Here is a 20,745-nt window from a genome sequence, read left to right on the forward strand (position 1 = left end):
GCGCTATGCATCAGAAAAACGACACTCGATAAATTCCACTATTATTATTGAAAGAAATACGTTGACCTTTAGTTATGTTTCACAGATATAACACATAATACATATTAGGAATGGGGAATCGATTGTATTTGGTGCAACTCTTACTTTGTTAATCCCCTTCCCTAGTGGTTTCCGGCCGGGGAGGCGTCGGTCCAGGAGGGGCGCTCCACCTGAAGACTCATAAAACCCCCGGATCCAGCTGTCCATGTTGGGGCCGTCTTATAAGCAGGGAACTCTTTTAATGTCTTGCGGTTAGAAAGGTTTGAAACATAAAGAAGATCCGCGTCACCATGTATTTCGGAGGTTTGGGCGAACTCTTATGTTGAAAGGCCAGATCGGAAGTAGGGAACGGTTAGTATATCTGACATGCAGTCTTCTCAAAACGGATCCGCTGTATTATATTTACACACTAAATAATGATCCTATGTAACGCACCGGCTTGAAGCGAACCCGTCCGAGGTCTGGCTCGGCAGAAGACTGCAGAACGGCTGCTGTGATGCACGCCTGGCCGACACTGCATTACATGTTAGTAACTACACACACGCACTCTCTCCTGGAGATGTGCTGCTCCGAGTCTCGGTGGACCGAGATGGCCTACGGACTCTGTTTTAAGGAAGAGATGTCATACAATATGCTGTGATTTTAAGGTAAGTGATGCTAGTGGGTATAAAGGTGTTATTAGGGGGTTAATGAGTTAAAGCTACCAATAGGCTGCATTTACAATCTTGAATGAAGATGGAAGCGGAGAACCTTCCTAGGAGTGCGTTTAGATAAAGCTTCACGTGTGAAACAACATCTTTAAATGCCTTGATGACCGGAAGCATGAGCGGTACATAGTTGAGGGAATGTATAATTGATGTACTTTATTTGATACATACTGGTCATAATATAAAAGCCATTATGGAATATCAGTGTATACAAATTCGTTGAATTCATCCATAATTCAGCCTTTCAAATGTGTCAAACATGGGTTTCCGTTTTCATGTCAGCCCTCGGTGTAGTCCTGGGCAGTCAGGCCAGATATTTACTCCCTGGTCGTTCTCGTCTCCTCCAGATTGTCTCCAGCTTTGCCCTGGGTCTCAAGAGAGGAGTCTTCCCCACTCATGGGGACCTGGAGCTGATAGAGTACAGGGGGTTCCCTCTCGTCCCTCTCCTCTTCCCTCTCCTCCTCCCCCCACTCCCCCTCCCTCCCCTCCTCACTCTCGTCGACCCATGACCAGAAGGGGTCTGTGACCTGGGGGCCGCCATGCGTGTGACCTTCTGCCAGGGGCTGCTGTCCGGGGCCATCGTCCTGAACCTCCTCATCCTGTACTTTGTGTCCCGGGCCCAGCAGCAGATGATGGAGAAGCGGAAGGACTTCGGCCGGGGCTCCAGGAGGGCGGGTCTGCAGGCCTCCAACCTGGCGGCGGGTCTGGCGGGGCCCGTGGGCGGGCTGGCGGGGGGCGGAGCGGCTGGGCCGGAGGGGAACAGCCGCGGCCCCCGCGTCACCGTGCTCCTCCGGGAGTTTGAGCACTTTGAGAACTACGTGGGGGAGGTGGCGCGCTCCTTCCTCCGCCTGCGGCCGGAGCTGCCCTTCCTGGCCGTGGCGGACACCCTGCCCTACCCGCCCCTGGAGCTCCCCGAGGGCGGCGCCCGGCTGCTGGTGCTGTTCCCCAGCCCTGACCAGCCGCCCCAGGCCCACCGGCCCGAGTTCCACGTGCAGACGGAGTTCGTGCTGCTGGTGCCCGACGGCGTGGAGCTGGAGCAGGGCAGGGCCGTGGAGCGGCTGATCCGGGAGCTGGAGGGGGAGGGTGGCGGGCCGGTGAGGCTGGTGGCCGCCCCGGTGCAGGCCCGCTCCGCCGCCCAGTGCCTCCACCTGCGGGTCAGCCTGCGGGAGTGGACGGCCACCTACACGGCGGCGGCGGCGGGCAGCAGCGGCAGCGTGTGCACGGCGCTGCAGGGCGACGCGGTGGTGCTGCTGCGCTCGGAGGACCTCTTCAACCTGTCGGTGCCGCTCGGCCGCCCGCTCTTCCCCTCGCTCTTCGTCCAGACCTCGCTGCGGGGGTGGAAGGTCAAGCTGCTGGAGAGCCCGCTGTTCTCGGCCCGTCGGCGGCCGCTCTTCAGCTCCGCCCACAACCAGTGGAAGGCGGACTCGGGGCTGCGGGAGGCGGCCGGTCGGCTGATGAGGGGCTTCGGCCTCAAGCGGCTGCTGCTGCCCGACGGGAAGGAGCAGTGGCACGGCTGCGGCAAGGAGACGGCGCGCTGCTTCGGCACGGTGCGCGACGACACGCCCGACTACCTCTACACGGACCGCTGGACGCCGCCCTGCTGCCTGCGCGCGCTCCGAGAGACCGCCAAGTACGTGGTGAACATCCTGGAGGGCTCGGGCGTGCGCTACTGGCTGGAGGGCGGCAGCCTGCTGGGAGCAGCGCGCCACCAGGACATCATCCCCTGGGACTACGACGTGGACCTGGGCGTGTACCTGGAGGACGTGCCCAACTGCGACCAGCTCAAGAACCTGGACTCGGGTTCGCTGGTGGACGCCAACGGCTACGTGTGGGAGCGCGCCGTGGAGGGGGACTTCTACCGGGTGCAGTACAGCGAGGCCAACCACCTCCACGTCGACCTCTGGCCCTTCTACCCGCGCAACGGCGTGATGACCAAGGACACCTGGACCGAGCACAAGCAGGACGTGGAGTTCCCCGAGCACTTCCTGCAGCCGCTGGTGCCCATGCCCTTCGCCGGCATCACCGCCTACGCCCCCAACAACCCCCGGGCCTTCCTGGAGCTCAAGTTTGGAGAGGGGGTCATCGAGAACCCCCAGTACCCCAACCCGGCGAGGAAGAGGCTGGACCGCAGCAGGTTATGAAGAGGGTCTGACCCCCAGTACCCCAACCCGGGGGCAGGAAGGGGCAGGTTATGAAGAGGGTCTGACCCCCAGTACCCCAACCTGGGGGCAGGAGGGGGCAGGTTATGAAGAGGGTCTGACCCGCAGTACCCCAACCCGGGGGCAGGAGGGGGCTGGACCGCAGCAGGTTAAGAGCGGGGGGCAAACCCCTGAACCAGGGCGCCTTCTACCGCCCTGCTGCCGTTCGGTTTGTTTGTTGAACAATGCAGCGACTCCAGCGCACGTTTTTAAGACTCTTAACTCAATCTATTTCATTTTCTACTCTGGTGCCTAAGAGATGGATTATTAATTATTAAGATAGATGTCTTGCCTGTTGTTTCTTCCCCCGCCAGGCTGGTTTTAGATCAACACACAGACTGAATGGACGAGCGTTCATTACTACACGCTTCACTGCAGCTTTCTTCTAAAGTTCCTGATTTCTATGCGTCATATTTTAACGGGGCATTATACAATTTAAAAATGCATTCTTGCATTTATTAAGATTGTATTGGGCTGTATTGGTTTCATGTGGATTCAAATACAGATGTATAAAAGCCACATGTGCTGTACAATATAAAGATTAATAAGACAATACCATGAATGTGAATCTCAATAGAACTTGCAATGTACATTATCTTTAGCAATATCTACGGGACGGTACATACATTACTCCTTGAAAGTGGACTGAAACATGTTTAATAAGCCGTTAGCTTATTAAACATTAAACACACATTAACATTTGCACAATTATTTATGAATGTAACTTATCGTATTTTGATGCCATTTATTTCATGGAGTCTCATGTTATCGTGTTAGTCCATCCAGTAAACAGTGTTGACCATGTGTGCTTGTGTGTTTAATACTACTGAGCATGAATCCTTCAAAAGACACCAGCACTGAGCAGCAACATAAGCGTGTTACCCGTGTGTGTGTGTGTGTGTTATGTTAAGTGAGTACATACCCTTTTTTGTTGACTGACAATAAAAGTTTTAACAGTGCTATGTTTATTCTGGTTTTCGACCTGGCAAAGTTAAGTAATTCTTAGGTTTGACAGCCAGGTGGCGCACAAAAGCCGTATAACGACAAAGGAAACGGCAACGGAGACGGGCTGATAACAGATAGAGATCCCGGAGGAAATTACTACAGTTGCCTCAGCTCCAACCACAAAAATCAAGTTAATAGAATAGAATCACATTTAATGAACAACTATAAAAATACTAAAGCATAAATAGGAATAATCTAATTATAGATAAAGCATGTAACCAACAACTGAATGTATCTGAAACCAGGTAAATGAAAAAGAGACTGAGGTAAATAACATCTCAGCTCAAGGCTGTGATAAATATTCAAAAGACTTGGAGTTTAACGGGACAGAGTTTAATCACAGTTCAAAGCGACTCAGTCAGAGAGGTACTTCACAGCTTAAGGGCCACAGGAATGAAGGATTCCTGTGGCCCTCCGTGGAAGTCCTGCTCAGTGCCAGCCAGGAGCTTGTTGTTGAGCAGTCGGGACAGGAGGAGTAGGAGCTCGGTCTAGGACGCGATGTTCCGTTTGTACTTGCAGGGCAACACCCCTAAATGGCGCTATTTGGAACATCTGCTGCAGATGAGGCATATCTAATGCTACATGTGGAAACCTTCTGGCACACATCTAGGGGGCGTTCCGGCTATTTTATAAGAACTGCGCCGCAAACATTTCCTGCCAACTTAAACTGAGAGACAAGGCGCTGTTCAGTCACAGGAATTAACTCAGTACGTGAGACACACACACACACACACACACACACACACACACACACACACACACACACACACACACACACACACACACACACACACACACACACACACGAGACAAGAGAGACTAGATGGAACACAGATTATAATGCAGTGCCAGATGAAGATAATAGACGATCCCTCATGGAGACTGGTGGAGGGGGTGGGACCCTCAGGTCCACTCAGCCACTGGTCGGGAATGAACTGGAGGGTGAAACTCTGGGGAGGATGGGTGGAGACGGGTGGAGGAGGGTGGAAGAGGATAATGGATGGAGATGGATGGAGGTGGGTGGAGACGGTTTGAGGAGGGTGATGGGTGAAGGTGGGTGGAGACAGGTGGAGGAGGATTCGGCTGATGCAGCCACTGAAGACACAAAGAGAAGCATGCAGCCATACTTGAACTGACCAGCGTTGCCAGAAGTGGGATTATCGCAGTACGACTCATAAAGTCTAAGAATGTCGTTGGAGGTGTTTGTGACCCTTTGCCTACTTTAATGACCCCATCACGTCAGTAAAACGTGGATTCTACGCCTGTGTTTTCGCGTTTCTCTTCTCATGCAGCGTCTCTCCAGCCAATCAGGCTCGTCTTGAAGTCCCTGATAAACTATTGTGTTGTGATTGGTCAGTAAAGCCTCTGGTTCCGTGAAGAGTGAAGACTTTATAGAGCTACACCATAGAGCTATACAGTTGAGCTACATCACATAGAGCCTCACAATATAGCCACATCATAGATCTACTTCATAGAGCTACATCATATAGCTTCAGTAGCATTATTCTGTGTTTAGTAAACGAAGTGTCTAGATTTGTAGAAAAAAGTAATAAGTCTAAATAAATACGTGTTTCCTGTAATAACACACACACACACACACACACACACACACACACACACACACACACACACACACACACACACACACACACACACACACACACACACACACACACACACACACACACACACACACACACACACACACACACAATTATTCGTTAGGTTCCTCCCGGGACTAATCGGACGATACTCCTCCCCACAGTACGACAGTAACCTCTGCTACATTACCTTAGCATCTCCAATCTGGCAACACTGGTCCTGACGTGTCCCGCTGTGATTGGTCAGCTGTACTGATGGTACCTTTAAAAAGAGTCCAACATGGGCCAAGCGAGCCCTTGTGATTGGCTGAAGCTATGCGATTAAAGCTGAACGAGCTGAACAGTGGAAACATGCATGGCTCCGTTCCTACCTACGCCTTGTTCACACTACATGCGTCAGTCGACGGATGGGGGCTTTTTCACGCATCCATGTGTTCTTCCAGGTTGTATTACAAAGGCGAATTCATTGGACATTGTCCTTGCGTATATTTGCATTACTGAGTCTGATTGGCCGACGGATACGTCGCTGCCTGAAAAGTTGAAAAATTCGAATCTTTTTGACTCAGGCCACGGAGCTGACAGAAGGGACGGACCCGAAATGCATTTCGCGAGCGCCCCCATGCAAAGTCAATGAGGTCCGTCGACGGACGGAGGTACTGCTGCACACAGTATGCATAGAATTCCAACAAACTACAGTGCCGTGTTCCAATACCCGTACTTCCATGAGTATACTTAAAGGAAGTATACTATCCGCACTATCTACTACGTTAATTTTTCAGATGTGAGTAGGCCCTACTGTTCTAAATCGAGTAGGCCTACTCCGTGGTGCACTAACCGGAAATTACGATCACGACTGCCGCCGTGGCTCCTCACCCGCAATAAACATCCCGCAATAAACATCCCGCTTTGAACGGTGAACTCTTTACGCCTAGCAGCTATAAAAAAATATAAAAACTACAAAATGACTATTAATGCAGGCCTGGCTCCGCCTCTTCCGCTACGTAGCTAAGATGGCTGCCGTTGAGTACGGGGAGTGTCCTTCGATCCACACTTCACGATTAGCCCGTTTTGAGTACGGCATCCGGGTCCTTGAAGTATACTTATTTTCGCCGGATCTGAATTGGAACGTACTGCGTACTCAAATTTTGGCTAGTAAGTACGGACAGTACGGGTATTGGAACACGGCACAGGTGATTTCACTGATCAGCACACCTGTAGGGCCATATCATATGTGTATCGGGTCAGAACAGTCTCATTAATAATGAATGCACAGAGAAGGATTCACAAATGTATTTTGTGATTTATATATCAATTACTCTCTTCTCACAAATACATTTCAATGTATACAAATGGATATCGGTAGGCCCTATGTATTAATGTAAAATAAATCCATAAACAAAAATAAGTTTCACAAGCATGTTTCTGATCCAAACACAAATGTGTCTTGTTTTAAATAGCCTACATGTAATATAAATCCATTAATATGTGGATTAAAAAAATATTTGAATTTATCAAATGTCTATGGGAAATAACATGTTTTTTTTTAATGATCGTGCATCTGTAGGTGGCGAAGAAGTAAAAGCTGCATCACGTTTTGAACTACATACTTTTTCCATCTAGTTTCGACCGGGTTTTGGGATTGTCGGTGCCGTTAAAGTAGTAAACGATTATTAATGCTACTTTAAAGGCACCGACAATCTAAAAACCAGTCTCTGCAGTCATGTGATTGGCTAGAGAGTTCCCTGAAAAATATGCATTTTGTGAATCCAGCCACGTCAGGAGAGTCTCCAAAATCCACATATAAATGCAGAAACACAATGTTCACAAAGGAAAATTGCAAATATCTTTGTTAATTCATGCATTTATGGATTTATATTGCATTTATTTAAACAAGACACATTTGTGTGTGGGTCAGAAATGTGGTTGTGAAACTTATTTTTGTTGATGGATTTATTTTACATTTATACATACCGATATCCATGTGTGTGTGCATTTGAATGTATTTTTGAGACGAGTATTTTATATATAAATCACAAAATACATTTGTGAATCCTTCTCTGTGCATTCATTATAATGAGACTGTTCTGACCTCATGTGTGTGCATACTTTCTGTGGACGGACAGTGTGCAATAATTTGTATTAATGATAAAATACACGTCAATGAAGATTAATCAACAGAATTGGTATTCTTTTACTTTTTAAAAAAATAAAATAAAAGGTCAAAAGTTTACCCAACTTTAAAACATGAATTCTGAACTCTTAATGGAGCACATTCAGGCAGTAACCAAAATAAGACAGTGTTTTATATTCTCTTCATATCTGTGATTGAGTCCTGCAATAGTCGCACATAGGCTACACACACACACAATGTTTTCTCCAAAATTCACACATACAGAGAACAGGGAGGAATGGAATGATTTAGATCTCAGCGATGTCCCAACACACAATCATACCCCAACCGCCAGTTGATTGACAGCTGTAAAGCGCCCTAACCGCCCCAAAGTCCTGACCGTAACCGACCACAGAATAAAACTACAAAGCAGCCGCTGTGCCAAAGCTATAAACGGCCGGACCACATAACGGAAATAAATAGTTTACAGTTTAAACGGAAATTCCCCAATTTGGTATCTCTTCCAACGGTTTGGTTTCAAACAAAACCTTTTGGTAACGGATTTCAGTTTGAGGTGAAATCATAATGAGTTAAGAATAAAATAATATCCAATTCAACGTTAAACTTGTTCAAAACCAATTCCAACGGTACTAATATCACGTTCGCTACAACACATTCTCCACATTATTAACACATTCTTATAACAAGATTGAGCCCATGGTGGTCACATGATCAGATGATGGGTCACATGATGATGATCACATGGGTGAGTCTGAGTCTTTAAAAATAAGTTAAATTAAAGCAGAATCCTTCCAAGGTTGAGACACTTTGTTAACATCAAGGCCTGGATTCAATCCAACCGGTGTGATAAAGATACAATGAGTGCAGCAGTGATAGCTTGACCCATCCCGTATGAACGCACGGCTCGCCTCAGAGCACTGAGGCGGGTCCCTCTAGAGGCGGGTCCCTCTAGAGGCGGGCCCCTCTAGAGGCGGGCCCCTCTAGAGGCGGGCCCCTCTAGAGGCGGGCCCCTCTAGAGGCGGGCCCCTCTAGAGGCGGGCCCCTCTAGAGGCGGGCCCCTCTAGAGGCGGGGCCCTCTAGAGGCGGGGCCCTCTAGAGGCGGGGCCCTCTAGAGGCGGGGCTTGAGGATGGAGGTAGACACTAACGCAGTGTTCAAACTACATGCGTCCATCGACGGATGGGAGCTTTTTGACGTATCCTTGTGTTTACAATTACAATTACAATTAGGGCATTTATCAGACGCTTTCATCCAGAGCGACTTACATCGGTTAATACACACATTGACACACCGCCGGCAGAGTGAACCATGCAAGGCGACCGCCAGCTCGTCAGGAGCATTCAGGGTTAAGTGTCTCGCTGAGGGACACATCAACACTCAGCTAGGAGGAGCTAGGGATCGAACTAGCAGCCTTTCGGTTACAAGACAACTGCTCTACCTCCTGAGCTAAGCCCGGGTCGTATTAGAAAGGCGATTTCATTGGAGAGTGTACTTGCGTATATTTGCATAACACGATCTGATTGGCCGATGGATCCGTCACTGCCTCAAAAGCGGAACATTTTTCAGTCAGTGAGATCCGTCGACGGACAGAGGTAGTGCGACTGCGCCCTAACAGAAGCCTCGACCCACAGTGGAGGGTGCTGGTGCTGGAGGCCGGGGGGTTCCAGGGTTAGGGGGTTCCAGGGTCCTGACCTTCGACCTGCCACAGCAGCAAGCCCTTCTTTGGAGTGGCTGCGCAGCTCGGAGGTCCATCGGTAGTGTGCGGCTGTGTGTGCGTCCGAGCGTGTGTGTGCGTGCGTGTATTTGGTGTGTACAGAATACAGACGGGTCTGCCAAGTAAAGGGCTTCAAACTTTAGAAAGCTTTTGTCCACCAGAGAAGAATGTGCTTTTTCAATCGTCGTCAAAGAAGAAGAAATGGCAGAAATGATGTACTTTGGAAGGCAAACGATGATTTGAAATCATAAATAGAAAACTGTCCCTTAAAAAACCCAACTTCCTGTGACCGGCATCCTACAGGAAGCCGCTCTCGACAGTTTGTCCCCGTCCCGCCCACTACTGAGGCGGGAGGCGGGACGGGGACTGAGCAGGATCCTGATTGGCTGGAGCCTGAGGAGGGTATCACATTGCGGACTCCTTCTCCCCCGGCCCCCCGGACTTCCCCATCAGCGGCGAGCTCTCGGGGGCGGCGCTGGGGGGGTGGTCCCCCAGCCTGACCTCGCTTAGCTCCGCCCCTTCCTCCTTTTTGGCCTGGCTGTCCACAAAGTGCTGCAGGAGCCCGGCGCCGTAGGCGTCGCCCTCCACGTTGATCACGGTGCAGGTACGGTCTCTGGGGAGGGACAAACAGCGCGGCGTTAGGGCTCAGACTACAGGTACGGTCTCTGCTGCCCCCCCCCCCCCCCCCCCGCTAGAGGAGCCCATGTGACGCCCCCGTCCTGAGAGGAGCAGCAGAACCTCCGTCCCCACGGACCACGCTGAGTACTCACACGAGCCAGTCGACGGCCAGGATGAGGGAGATGTCGTTGGTGGGCAGGCCCACGGCCTCCAGGATGATGGCCAGCGTCAGGACGCCGCCCGCTGGGATGCCCGCCGCGCCCACACTGGACGCCGTGGCCGTCACTCTGAACAGGGAAGGGCCCGGGTTAAAGGTCAACATCCTCTGGGTTTCCATGGTAACTCAGACGCCACCATTGAACCACCATTCTTTTCGGATTCCTGACCGGTTGCTCATTCTTATTTTACCCTCAAATTTCTAATGCTATTTTTGTTTATACATGAAATGACAATAATAAGTCACACATTTATAATTAGTTACCATCAAGCAGACCTTTCATAATCGACCTTTATGCATTCAATCCTAAACTAGAGTGTGAAACGGGAGCAGGAATCAAAGTCTGTGAGATGTCTCCTCCCTTAGTGGGCGGGGCTGAGGAGCCATCACTAACCCCCAGAAGGACGGGAATAGAATGATAGACGGTATCAAGCTCTGACGAGTATAATTAACCCAGGAGGACGAGACCGGCTGGTCTAGACCGGTTATTGGCCCAGCTTTAACTCACCTCAAATATGACCTAATGGTTTATGAATGAAGCAGTCAGATGTGAAACCAAACTAGTACACACACACACACACACACACACACACACAGAGCGCACACAGGCAGAGCACACACACACACACACACACACACACACACACACACACACACACACACACACACACACACACACACACACACACACACACACACACACACACACACACACACACACGCCGAGCGGGTGTGATTATCCCGTCGTCATGGCAACAGAAGGCGGGCGGGGCGACTCACAGGATGGTGATGACCTGGACGAAGTTGAGCGAGATGTTGTTGAGCTGGGCGATGAAGACGGCCGCCACGCACTGGAAGAGGGCGGCGCCGTCCATGTTGACGGTGGCGCCGATGGGGAGGATGAAGCGGCTGATGTGCTTCGACACACCGTTGTTCTCCTCAACGCACTTCATCATCAGGGGGAGGGTGGCCGAGCTGGGGGGGGGGGGGGGGGGGGAGAGGAGCAGGGGAGAGTGAAGGTGGAGGAAGGGAGAGGGGGGGGGAGGGGGAAGGGAGAGGGAAGGAGAGGGGAGGGTGGAGAGCAAGGGTGGGGAGGAGAGGTAGGGGGGAGAGGAGAGAGACAGGAAACAGACGGCGTTATGTAACCACCAAGATAGAAGAAGCGCGTGTTCATCTGGTGCAGCCGCGTTCAGTCGTGTGTTCTGTTGTTTGTTCGTAGCTCAACTGTCGCGTGCACAAGGTTGGGTAGTGAACCAGTCAGGTGGCCCGGGGGGACTGTTTGTTAAAGGAGCCACTGTTTAGAGAGCAGGTGTGACCCACAGAGATGAGTCGCGGTACTGTGTGAACGCGGTCTGCCTACCTGGACGAGGTGCCGAAGGCGGTGGCCAGCGCGGTGAAGGTGCCCCACAGGAAGGTGTAGGGGTTCTTCCGGGTGATGACGGCGTAGATGGCGGGCAGCACCAGCAGGCCGTGGATGGCGTGGCCGACCATGCAGCAGGCGATGTACTTCCCCAGGCTGGAGAACAGCGTGGCCACGTCCTCCATCTCCACGATCTTACCCGCCACCAGGAACATGATGCCCACAGGGGCGTACCTGAGGAGGGGAACCCGACCGGGGTTAGGGTGGAGCAGAGAGAGAGAGAACACCTCTAGAACAGAGAGAGAGAACACCTCTAGAACAGAGAGAGAGAACACCTCTAGAACAGAGAGAGAGAGAGAACACCTCTAGAACAGAGAGAGAGAGAGAACACCTCTAGAACAGAGAGAGAGAGAGAACACCTCTAGAACAGAGAGAGAGAGAACACCTCTAGAACAGAGAGAGAGAGAACACCTCTAGAACAGAGAGAGAGAGAACACCTCTAGAACAGAGAGAGAGAGAGAACACCTCTAGAACAGAGAGAGAGAACACCTCTAGAACAGAGAACACCTCTAGAACAGAGAGAGAGAACACCTCTAGAACAGAGAGAGAGAGAACACCTCTAGAACAGAGAGAGAGAGAACACCTCTAGAACAGAGAGAGAGAACACCTCTAGAACAGAGAGAGAGAACACCTCTAGAACAGAGAGAACACACCAAGAGCAAGAAGAGAGACAGAACCTGGGGGATACTGGAACCTATAATGTTCCCTCTCTCCCAGGAGGGTGAGATCCCCGGGAGGTGTTCTACGTAATCAAGTCAAGTCGCCATCTGTGTCACAATCAGTTTGTTGTCTCAGGGCTGTAATGTAATCTGTGATCCACTGCAGAGAACAAACAGGCTGCTCAGAAAGCGTCTGAGCACGCCCAGAGGGCCTGTACCGAGGAGAGGGAGGAGCACTCACCACATGATCCAGGACACCAGCACCATGGTGGCCTCGTTGAAGGAGTTGAAGAACTTGATGAGGATCTCCCCCTCCTCCCCCAGCTTCCTCAGGGCCACGCCGAACACGATGGCAAACACAACCAGACCCAGGATGTTCATCCCGTCCTGATCCAGACCGATGGGAACCTGGACACACACACACACACACACACACACACACACACACACACACACACACACACACACACACACACACACACACACACACACACACACACACACACACACACACACACACACACACACACACACACACACATTGAAAGGCCTTCCAGCCATGAGCACGGCCACACACGTCCTTCAGCCTGCTGTGTGACTCCAGGGGAGAGTGAGAGGAGGCGTCTGGCTCACCTTCTCCACGGTGATGTTGGTCCCGTTGGTGGTGATGAACCTGTAGCCGGTTCCGTACTGCAGGGGAGAGAGCAGGTCAGCACCAGCATGTCTCTGAGCGTCAGTGTGATATAATCCAACGGGGGATGGCCTTTAAGAGAGAGTCTCAGAGTAATAGTCTGACCAGCGGTTTCTCTTCTCTGTGGTTCATTATTTCATGTGAACACGCGGTGCTCTCTGAAGGTTGGACTGATAATGCATCCTTTATTAATCAGCTGGTAATAGTAAGCCACATTATCACCATAGAGCAGTTAGTAGCTTCTTACCGTACCTTACCTAGTGATTGTTAGTGCTTGGCACTTGGTTCTAAGAACATCCTTAATGTTCGGACAGCCATATATTGTTGTTTTTCTTTCTTCTGACAAACATACTTATTGTAAGTCACTTATTGTAGTACATTCAAGTGCCCTGAATGTAAACGTAGTATTTGTGCATGTTTAATGGTTTCTGCAGAACAGGAAGGTGTGTGATGTTGTTACCCACCGACTGGAAGGCAGCCGACACCAGGTTGGAGGGGAAGAGGTTCCTGAGGGGAGAGAGGCATCATGATCTCTAGATCTGAAGCGACACATGGTAACACGGAGGAACGAGCAGAACTTCAGCTCCTTTGTACTCCAGCCAACAAACTCCTCACGCACACTCAGTCACGTGGGAATATCTGACGGGAATTCCACCATTAGCACCGCCCCGACCGCGGATTACAGGTGGATTAGAGCGTAATGAGGAGTGCCTGAACCCCGTGGAGACCAACCGCTGGGAAGAGAACGAGACTAACCCACCGCTGGTAGAGCCCAGAACCAGACCAACCCACCGCTGGTAGAGCCCAGAACCAGACCAACCCACCGCTGGTAGAGCCCAGAACCAGACCAACCCACCGCTGGTAGAGCCCAGAACCAGACCAACCCACCGCTGGTAGAGCCCAGAACCAGACCAACCCACCGCTGGTAGAGCCCAGAACCAGACTAACCCACCGCTGGGAAGAGAACGAGACTAACCCACCGCTGGTAGAGCCCAGAACCAGACTAACCCACCGCTGGTAGAGCCCAGAACCAGACCAACCCACCGCTGGTAGAGCCCAGAACCAGACTAACCCACCGCTGGTAGAGCCCAGAACCAGACTAACCCACCGCTGGTAGAGCCCAGAACCAGACTAACCCACCGCTGGTAGAGCCCAGAACCAGACTAACCCACCGCTGGTAGAGCCCAGAACCAGACCAACCCACCGCTGGTAGAGCCCAGAACCAGACCAACCCACCGCTGGTAGAGCCCAGAACCAGACTAACCCACCGCTGGTAGAGCCCAGAACCAGACTAACCCACCGCTGGTAGAGCCCAGAACCAGACCAACCCACCGCTGGTAGAGCTCAGAACCAGACCAACCCACCGCTGGTAGAGCTCAGAACCAGACTAACCCACCGCTGGTAGAGCCCAGAACCAGACCAACCCACCGCTGGGAAGAGAACCAGACTAACCCACCGCTGGGAAGAGAACGAGACTAACCCACCGCTGGTAGAGCCCAGAACCAGACTAACCCACCGCTGGTAGAGCCCAGAACCAGACCAACCCACCGCTGGTAGAGCCCAGAACCAGACTAACCCACCGCTGGTAGAGCCCAGAACCAGACTAACCCACCGCTGGTAGAGCCCAGAACCAGACTAACCCACCGCTGGTAGAGCCCAGAACCAGACTAACCCACCGCTGGTAGAGCCCAGAACCAGACCAACCCACCGCTGGTAGAGCCCAGAACCAGACCAACCCACCGCTGGTAGAGCCCAGAACCAGACTAACCCACCGCTGGTAGAGCCCAGAACCAGACTAACCCACCGCTGGTAGAGCCCAGAACCAGACCAACCCACCGCTGGTAGAGCCCAGAACCAGACCAACCCACCGCTGGTAGAGCCCAGAACCAGACCAACGCCTCGTTTCCACATACGTATGTTTTTCGTATCCGTGCTTCCGTAAATTTACGGAAGGAGTCGCTAGTGTTTTACGTACAGACATGAATTTATTTACGGACAAAAGATGGGGGAGCGTATGATAATGGCCTTTTTTAGGAGACCGGTACTTTGGAACATGAGGATCGACATATATATGGAGGTAGATTTGTGTCTTTATTATGCAATCCAGGGGTTTTTCTAGAAAAAATTCACAAGGGGGCGCGGTTGAGTCTTCCAGTAACGCCCTGGATCCCTCGCCGACGATTGCTCCTTCAATGGAGCCTTCAATCGCTCCTTCAATGGAGCCTTCAATCGCTCCTTCAATGGAGCCGATCTCGCTTCCGCCATCTCTCTTAGGTTCCTGACAGTAAAACGACGTGATCTTCTTCTGCCCCAGACAATCCTTGCTTTTCTTCACCCCGCGGCACGACATTTTAAAAACACTGTAAACTAAGTCACCAAACGCTATATTTTCTTTCTTCTCAGACACTCTCAGATTCACTGAACTGATAAATTTGGTTCGGGAGAAGAGATAAAAGCCCGCCTACACTGTAAACTGATTGGTTGACTTACCGATCCAGGCCAATCAGGAGGCGCCTGAGGCTCACGTGCACACTGCCTCATGCACAGTTTCTAGATCCCTCTCTGTTGTGCTGCGCGCTCGCTACACAGATGCAAACGCGGTTAGGAGCACGTCTGTCTCCTGTGCGCGGTCTTGCTCGCTCGCTCTCCATTCCGGGAGATTTTAAGTAATTTAAAATTTTCGACAATGAGGCGCTGGGTTGAAACAAGGAGGCGCAGCGCCCCTCTTTCCCGGTTTAGATTAACCCCTGCAATCAAAAATAATAGGTTTGAGAGCAAAACTTTCCACACTGCAATCAAAAAATTTATTTGAGAGCAAAACTATCGACACTGCAATCAAAAAATGTTTTATTGCAAGGTAAATTAATGTGATAAAAAAAATATTAATGGGAATCCAAAAGTTTTGTTTGCAAACCCAAAAGTTTTGTTTGCAAATCCAAAAGTTTTGTTTGCAAATCAAAAAGCTTTGTTTGCGAATCAAAAAGCTTTGTTTGCGAATCCTGAAGTTTTGCTTGCGAATCCAAAAGCTTTGCTTGCTGTTGAGCTGAATCTCGTGGGCGGGACCTACGCCGAAAGATGTAAGACACGTCTCTATTGGCCAGTCTCGATCGGAGTGACAGCTTGGCAACATCCACAGTTAGTAACGAGAGAGGGAGTTCTATTTCTTGTAGGCTACGCCGTCTAGGCTTCGCCTTATGGGCTTGTCCTGTGCGCGCGCTTGCGCGCCCTGAAAATCCCGTAGGCCTCCCTGTCAGCCGACAAGGAGACCATGGCAGAGGAGAGCAGGGCGATGTTGTTGACCGCCACCGCGGATTGAGAGGCACAAACGAACACCCTGTCCGTCAGGCCGACAATCTGCTTCTTGAGGCGGTCGGGGGGCAGCGGCTTTTCGGATGTTGCCAAGCTGTCACTCCGATCGAGACTGTCCAATAGAGACGTGTCTTACATCTTTCGGCGTAGGTCCCGCCCACGAGATTCAGCTGAACAGCAAGCAAAGCTTTTGGATTCGCAAGCAAAGCTTTTTGATTCGTAAACAAAGCTTTTTGATTCGCAAACAAAACTTTTGGATTCGCAAACAAAACTTTTGGATTTGCAAACAAAAACTTTTGGATTCCCATTAATATTTTTTTTAATCACATTAATTTATCTTGCAATAAAACATTTTTTGATTGCAGTGTGGAAAGTTTTGCTCTCAAATCTATTATTTTTGATTGCATAATAAAGACACAAATCTACCTCCATACATATACAGAGATAAAAACAAAACCAACCAGGCTTGGAAAGAGATCGGCGAGGAGTTTGACCTGCCAGGTACTTACATGTTTTGTGAAAAACATAAAAACTTTCATACGGTATCGCCGTAAAACGACGGCGAAAGTTAAATTTTTTGAACGTATATTACGGACATACCGGACAGAAATTTTAGGGAGGGGAGGAGTCTCGGAGGAAAAACCGATATTACGGAGAATCACATAGGAATGAATGGACTTTCGGTCGGAGACGGTTGGATCGCATACGAGAATGTACGTATGTGGAAACGAGGCGTAACCCACCACTAGAGGCCGACACTAACCCACCACCACCACTAGAGGCCGACACTAACCCACCACTAGAGGACGCGTTTTATTATCCAACAGGTTCACCTGGCCGGGACCGGCTCAGGTGTTTGATGAAGCACTTCTTTATTTGATTCACCAATAAACCCGAGCAGCACTCTGAGAGGAGCTCAGTAAACAGGCTGGAGGGAGAGTAGGCGGCAGGCCCACATCTGTGACGGAGTCTGTGACGGAGTCAGCTGATGGAGAGCTGCAGAACCTAGTCCTACCGTCTAGGGGGCCGTGCCGTGCCGGGAGCGTACGATTGGTCAGCTGATACGATAAAACACACACGACGTGGGTAAATCCGAACCGGATGGGACATTAGAGTAGCTCTGTCATAAGCACAGGGACACACACACACACACACACACACACACACACACACACACACACACACACACACACACACACACACACACACACACACACACACACACACACACACACACACACACACACACACACACACAGCCCCCTCCCCCCCATACACACACATCTCCCCCTCCCTCCCCTCTTGAGTGAATTAAGAGTAATGAGGGATTAACTTCCATTCACCCGTTCATCATGTGTAAGGGCGTGCTCTTCAGAAGCCATCAGGTTTAGGCCGTCACGTGGCTGCAGCTTAATGAAGGCCTTATGACTCACTGGAAGGACACTGGCTAGTTCTGATATGATACCAACATCTCCTGCTGCTGAAGAGTCAGGCTGGATCCACAGGCCTCACCGGGAGGCCTCACCGGGGGCCCGGACCTATGGAGGCCACATGACCCGCCCACGACCAATCACAGCCTCCGGACCTATGGAGGCCACACGCCTCCGCCCACGACCAATCACAATCACAGACTTCCTCAATGAACTCCACTTCTCCCTCTCCTTGTTATGCCCGGCACGACCATGTGACTGCAAGTCATAAACCCTGAAGTTTAAAATACACACACACACACACACACACACACACACACACACACACACACACTCCAGGTGTCCTCCAACGGGTGGGGTAAGGTCGGCCCCGTGACGGAGCAGAGCGCGCTGGGGGGGGGGGGGTAACTGACTTTAAACAACAGAGAGGACCTGCACCGACTTGGCTGATGCAACCCAACACACCCTGACCTCAGCCTGTCATTCCTATACACAGTGTGACTCTTAACCACACACACACACACAGGCTTCTTGCCAAAGCTGATGAACTTCAAATATTAGCGTGCGATCGCACATCCTGTGGAAGCGCGGTGAACACGGAACGCTCAGAACAAAAAAACAACAGCAGGAGTGATAAGGAGTGGAGAGTGAATGGAAAAGCTATGGGGGGGGGGGGGGGGGGGGGGAGAGAAACTCTATGCAAATAGTCTCACGGCCAACTGGTCGTTCCATTCTTATAGAGGTGTTACAAACATCAACGCATAAAGCTAGCGAGTTGTCTTACATTGCCAAAGATGCTTTGATCTTTTGCTCATTCTAGTTAGTCTAAACATTCCCCAACGTGCGGTAACAGAAGACAGAAAGTGCTGCAGCTCAATCAACACGTTTCTTCAGACCTCACTTCCCCTTCTGAACCACAACTCTGGTTCGAATTTATTCACATCATGATTTCCTTTACGGTTAACCAGGTACTGAAAACGAGGGCGTGGCACTCTGCGTTGAGGCTGGACGTCACCGACAGAACCTCCTCGTGAGTATGTATGACTGCCTTGATCGTGGGTCCGTCCATTTCTCGTTAGGGTAACACGTTAAAATATTACGCGTTCCCGCGCAAAATTCTGTCGCGTTAACGCGACATTTCCAAGGCTCAGGTGGAAATGACGTTAGCTTTAACAGCCTTCCATAAGTGCGCGCCGTCCTTGGTGATTTGACGATTAATTCGGTGTGATAAACCATCACCATGGCAGCGCGCCTCGTCTCCATGACCTGGACCTGTTTGTACACCACATGGAGCTCTGAGCAAGCTCCCCGAAGCCAAAACTATTTAAGGCTCAGTTCCATGTGTACTGTATCGGTGGACCCAGTGTGCTGTACTGGCAGACTCACTACTGGTGGACCCAGTGTACTGTACTGGTGGACCCAGTGTACTGTACTGGTGGACCCAGTGTACTGTACTGGTGGAACAACTTTACTGGTCGCGCGCTTCACACAGGAGCGCCTCAAAGTGACCGGGTGCGGTTTCTGACGCCACATTGCGGCATTAACGCATTCCGTCCAGGCGGTCTGGAGGCACCGTGGGGCTGATGCAACGGACTGACGTCACAGCACCTCTACTACATCTCTGGGGTTTCGCCCTGCCAACCCTCCTGCGTCCTGCTGTTGTACGGAATGTGTCAACGTGAGTCGCCAAACGGAACCGGTTGTCCCTGATTCCTTGGCGCGTCCGTCATTACACGCGCATCGTGGTTCGCTACGTGGAAAAGTGACGTCACGTCAACTCCTTGACAGACAGTGGGGGGGGGGGGTCCCGCCTGCCACGTGTCCTGCTGCTCGCTGGTGACGCCGGGTCAGGGGTTAATTGGAACGCAGACCTCTTCGCGACATAAACAAAGGGTCCCCTGTCACTCACCTGATGAGGTCCAGGAAGGAGTCGATGATCTCCTTGGGCTGCGGCACGTCGTCCCCTAGCCCGGCCACCCGGGGCTTGGAGCCCGTGTTGGAGCCGGGCTTGATGATGAACGCCATCACCACGCCGATGGACGAGGACAGGAGCGTGGTGACCAGGAAGAAGAGCATGGCCCAGCCGCCCAGCCGGCCCAGGGCCTTGGGGTCGATGCTCGCCGCCCCGGACACCAGGCTGCAAACCACCAGCGGGATGATGATCATCTTCAGCAGGCGGATGAGCAGCTCTCCGGGGAAGCCGATGTAGATGACCTGCGTGCGGGTGAGCTCCGTGTTGCGGACCGCCATACCGATGATGACCCCGACGATGACTCCGGCCACGGTCAGGATGACCAGCAGGTTGGCCAGGACGATCCTCCGCACCCGCTGCTGCAGCGTCTCCGGGACGGCCGTGGTGACCGGGCCCAGCCCGTTGGACACCGGGTCCAGCCCGTTGGACACCGGGTCTTCCTGGTAAACCTCCCCGGAGGACGCCTTGCTCGGCTCCATGTCGATCTTCTCAGCCATCGTGTGCGCTCTGCTGAAACTAACTCCTAAAATAAGACGATTCTGTGATTAAACGTAGAGCTACTGACTAGAAAAGCGCCAGTAAAGGACTCGTCAGTGAGTGAAGGCAGCGTCTCCCTGAGTGGTGATCGCCTGTAACAGCTCAGTTTCTCTCCCTCTCTGACGCCCCGAGAATACCTAGTCCGAGCTTGGAACGACGAGCCATAAAGCCTGCTGACGTCAGAGAGGGCCGGGCCAGGAAGGCGGGCGGGGCCAATATGTCGTTCTCTACGTCCCCGTCCCCGCCCCCCCCTAAAGAAAATGTCCGAAATGTCAAATTTGTTTCCTGCAATTTTAATATACAGCTAATTTGATGCATGGGGTTAGTTTATGAGAAAATTAGGGGTTAATGGAGTGAACTCATAACATCATGAAATACACATACATCTAAATCCAAATGTAACATAAATCGTTGCATTGTTATGCATGTGTTTTTTTATTATCATTAGTACATTTGGGTTGAGAGCTGTCTGCTCAGCTCTCCTTCTCTCCTCTCCCAG

At 51.3% G+C, this 20,745-nt stretch overlaps 2 protein-coding genes across 3 annotated transcripts; one reads left to right on the forward strand and one right to left on the reverse strand.

Moving 5' to 3' along the window:
* Positions 1-105: 105 nt before the first annotated feature.
* fkrp (fukutin related protein) lies at positions 106-3,903 on the forward strand. The gene is made up of 2 exons (XM_030337381.1): positions 106-686; positions 1,094-3,903. The coding sequence occupies exon 2, from the start codon at positions 1,286-1,288 to the stop codon at positions 2,885-2,887; it is 1,602 nt and encodes a 533-aa protein (XP_030193241.1). The 5' UTR covers positions 106-686; positions 1,094-1,285; the 3' UTR covers positions 2,888-3,903.
* A 3,808-nt stretch (positions 3,904-7,711) lies between these two features.
* Positions 7,712-20,403, reverse strand: slc1a5 (solute carrier family 1 member 5). Of its 2 annotated transcripts, none has more exons than XM_030337378.1 (8): positions 19,647-20,403; positions 13,463-13,505; positions 12,941-12,997; positions 12,549-12,715; positions 11,589-11,822; positions 11,009-11,203; positions 10,164-10,298; positions 7,712-10,058 (listed from the first exon to the last, which is right to left on the reverse strand). In XM_030337378.1, the coding sequence occupies exons 1-8, from the start codon at positions 20,204-20,206 to the stop codon at positions 9,581-9,583; spliced, it is 1,869 nt and encodes a 622-aa protein (XP_030193238.1). In that variant the 5' UTR covers positions 20,207-20,403; the 3' UTR covers positions 7,712-9,580. The 2 variants fall into 2 exon arrangements, with proteins under 2 accessions (XP_030193238.1, XP_030193239.1); XM_030337379.1 differs by having other exon boundaries at positions 7,712-10,006; positions 19,647-20,206.
* Between the last annotated feature and the right edge of the window lie 342 nt (positions 20,404-20,745).

The sequence above is a fragment of the Gadus morhua genome, chromosome 16 (assembly GCF_902167405.1).
Source record: "Gadus morhua chromosome 16, gadMor3.0, whole genome shotgun sequence".
In the NCBI taxonomy this organism is placed as follows: domain Eukaryota; kingdom Metazoa; phylum Chordata; class Actinopteri; order Gadiformes; family Gadidae; genus Gadus; species Gadus morhua.